Raw genomic sequence first — 1540 nt, forward strand, 5'->3', positions numbered from 1 at the left:
GACAGAACCCGGAGTGATACCACTCAGATACGTTCCATATCCCGTTACTCCATTCAAATCTGTTGCCGAGGCTGTGATAAGTGTTCCGTTCATGTAAAAGCTGGTGGAGTTGAAAGACCCGCTCACATCAAGTTGATAACCTGGAGAAGTTGTATTGATACCGACATTACCTCGACTTTTAATCGAGAGCCTTCCCGTATTATTAGCACCCAGGTATAGATCGCTTGCAGTAGTTGATCGAATATCGCATGCGCCACCAGCACGTGCAATACCGATGGTGAGCGTGCTTACAGCTGCTGAGTTAGTAAATGAAGCAACATTGCCTCCAGCACTCTGTGTGTGAGTGATACCTGAACCCGACAGATTTAAACTAGATAATGTGCCAACGCTCGTTATGTTTGGTTAAGCTGGAGTAAGCAAAGTTCCAGTCAATGATGTTGCGCTGAGAGAATTTATTCCAGCGATATTTAGACTACTGTCAACAACCAAAGCTTTGTTTGCGGAAGCTGTCCCCGCAGTGATATCGGTGATAGATGTTATATCAGCCGAAGAAGCAACTGCAACGCCATTGACGTTAATTGCGGTAGCGTTTATAGATCCATCTACTTCTAACTTATACGTTCCAGATGGTGCTACGGTTCCAACTCGAACGTTCTGATTCACATCTATCCACATTGAGCATTGCCTGAACAGATACGAAAAGGATGTTGTTGCATTGCCTGAACAGATACGAAAAGGATGTTGTGAAATTGTTCCGAACCTAGGCGCGATGTTTGACATTTCGAGCACACAGTTCATTGGCGTAGTAAGACTGTTTGTCCAACGCGCATAACTTGCAAATGAAGTTGTGTTGTTGTTGATCGTTGTTTGCAATCCAGTTGTGAGAGTTCCAAGCGATGTAATATTAGGTTGAGCTGCTGTGCTAAGCGTTCCAGTCAACGTAGATGCTGTCAATCCTCCAGACACATTCAGAGATGACAATGTTCCAATCGACGTGATATTCGGTTGCGCTGCCGTTAGTAGAGTTCCAGTAAGATTTACTGCCGTTAAATTACGAAATGAGCTGATATCTTTATTCGCATCGACCATAAGTAACTTTGATGCTGCAACTGTTCCAGCTGTGACTCCTGACAGTGAACTGAGATCAACAGCAGCTCCTGCAATCGTCAACGATCCACAGTCGAGACTACCTGCTACAGCCAATGAACTGAAGACTCCAGTCCCACCGAGTTTCTGGTATCTCTTGTCAGCGGTGGCGATGGTCAAGTAATCATTTGATCGAAGGAAGAAAGATCTATTGAAGACTGGACTATTGGTTGTTGGTGGAAGAGAAGACATTTTGATTACTTGTATATACAATCACAGAAAGATGATTAACTTCTATGAAACGATAGATTAAAAAAAAAAGCTCAAGAAATGTCCAAAGAATGACCATTTTGAATTACCTTTCAGGCTCTGCGTAGCGAGTCCATCGGGCAGTGGCAAATCCAACAGCGTCCTCTATATCATCGCTCTGCTTAGCAAATGCTTTACAAAGCAT

At 43.6% G+C, this 1540-nt stretch overlaps 1 protein-coding gene across 1 annotated transcript; it reads right to left on the reverse strand.

Moving 5' to 3' along the window:
* Positions 1–922: 922 nt before the first annotated feature.
* Positions 923–1338, reverse strand: PPTG_03769 (hypothetical protein; the record flags this gene model as incomplete). Its single annotated transcript, XM_008897538.1, has 2 exons — positions 923–1040; positions 1097–1338. The coding sequence occupies 2 exons, from the start codon at positions 1336–1338 to the stop codon at positions 923–925; spliced, it is 360 nt and encodes a 119-aa protein (XP_008895786.1).
* Between the last annotated feature and the right edge of the window lie 202 nt (positions 1339–1540).

This window comes from Phytophthora parasitica (genome assembly GCF_000247585.1).
Source record: "Phytophthora parasitica INRA-310 unplaced genomic scaffold supercont2.6, whole genome shotgun sequence".
NCBI classification, from domain to species: Eukaryota; Oomycota; class Peronosporomycetes; order Peronosporales; family Peronosporaceae; genus Phytophthora; species Phytophthora nicotianae.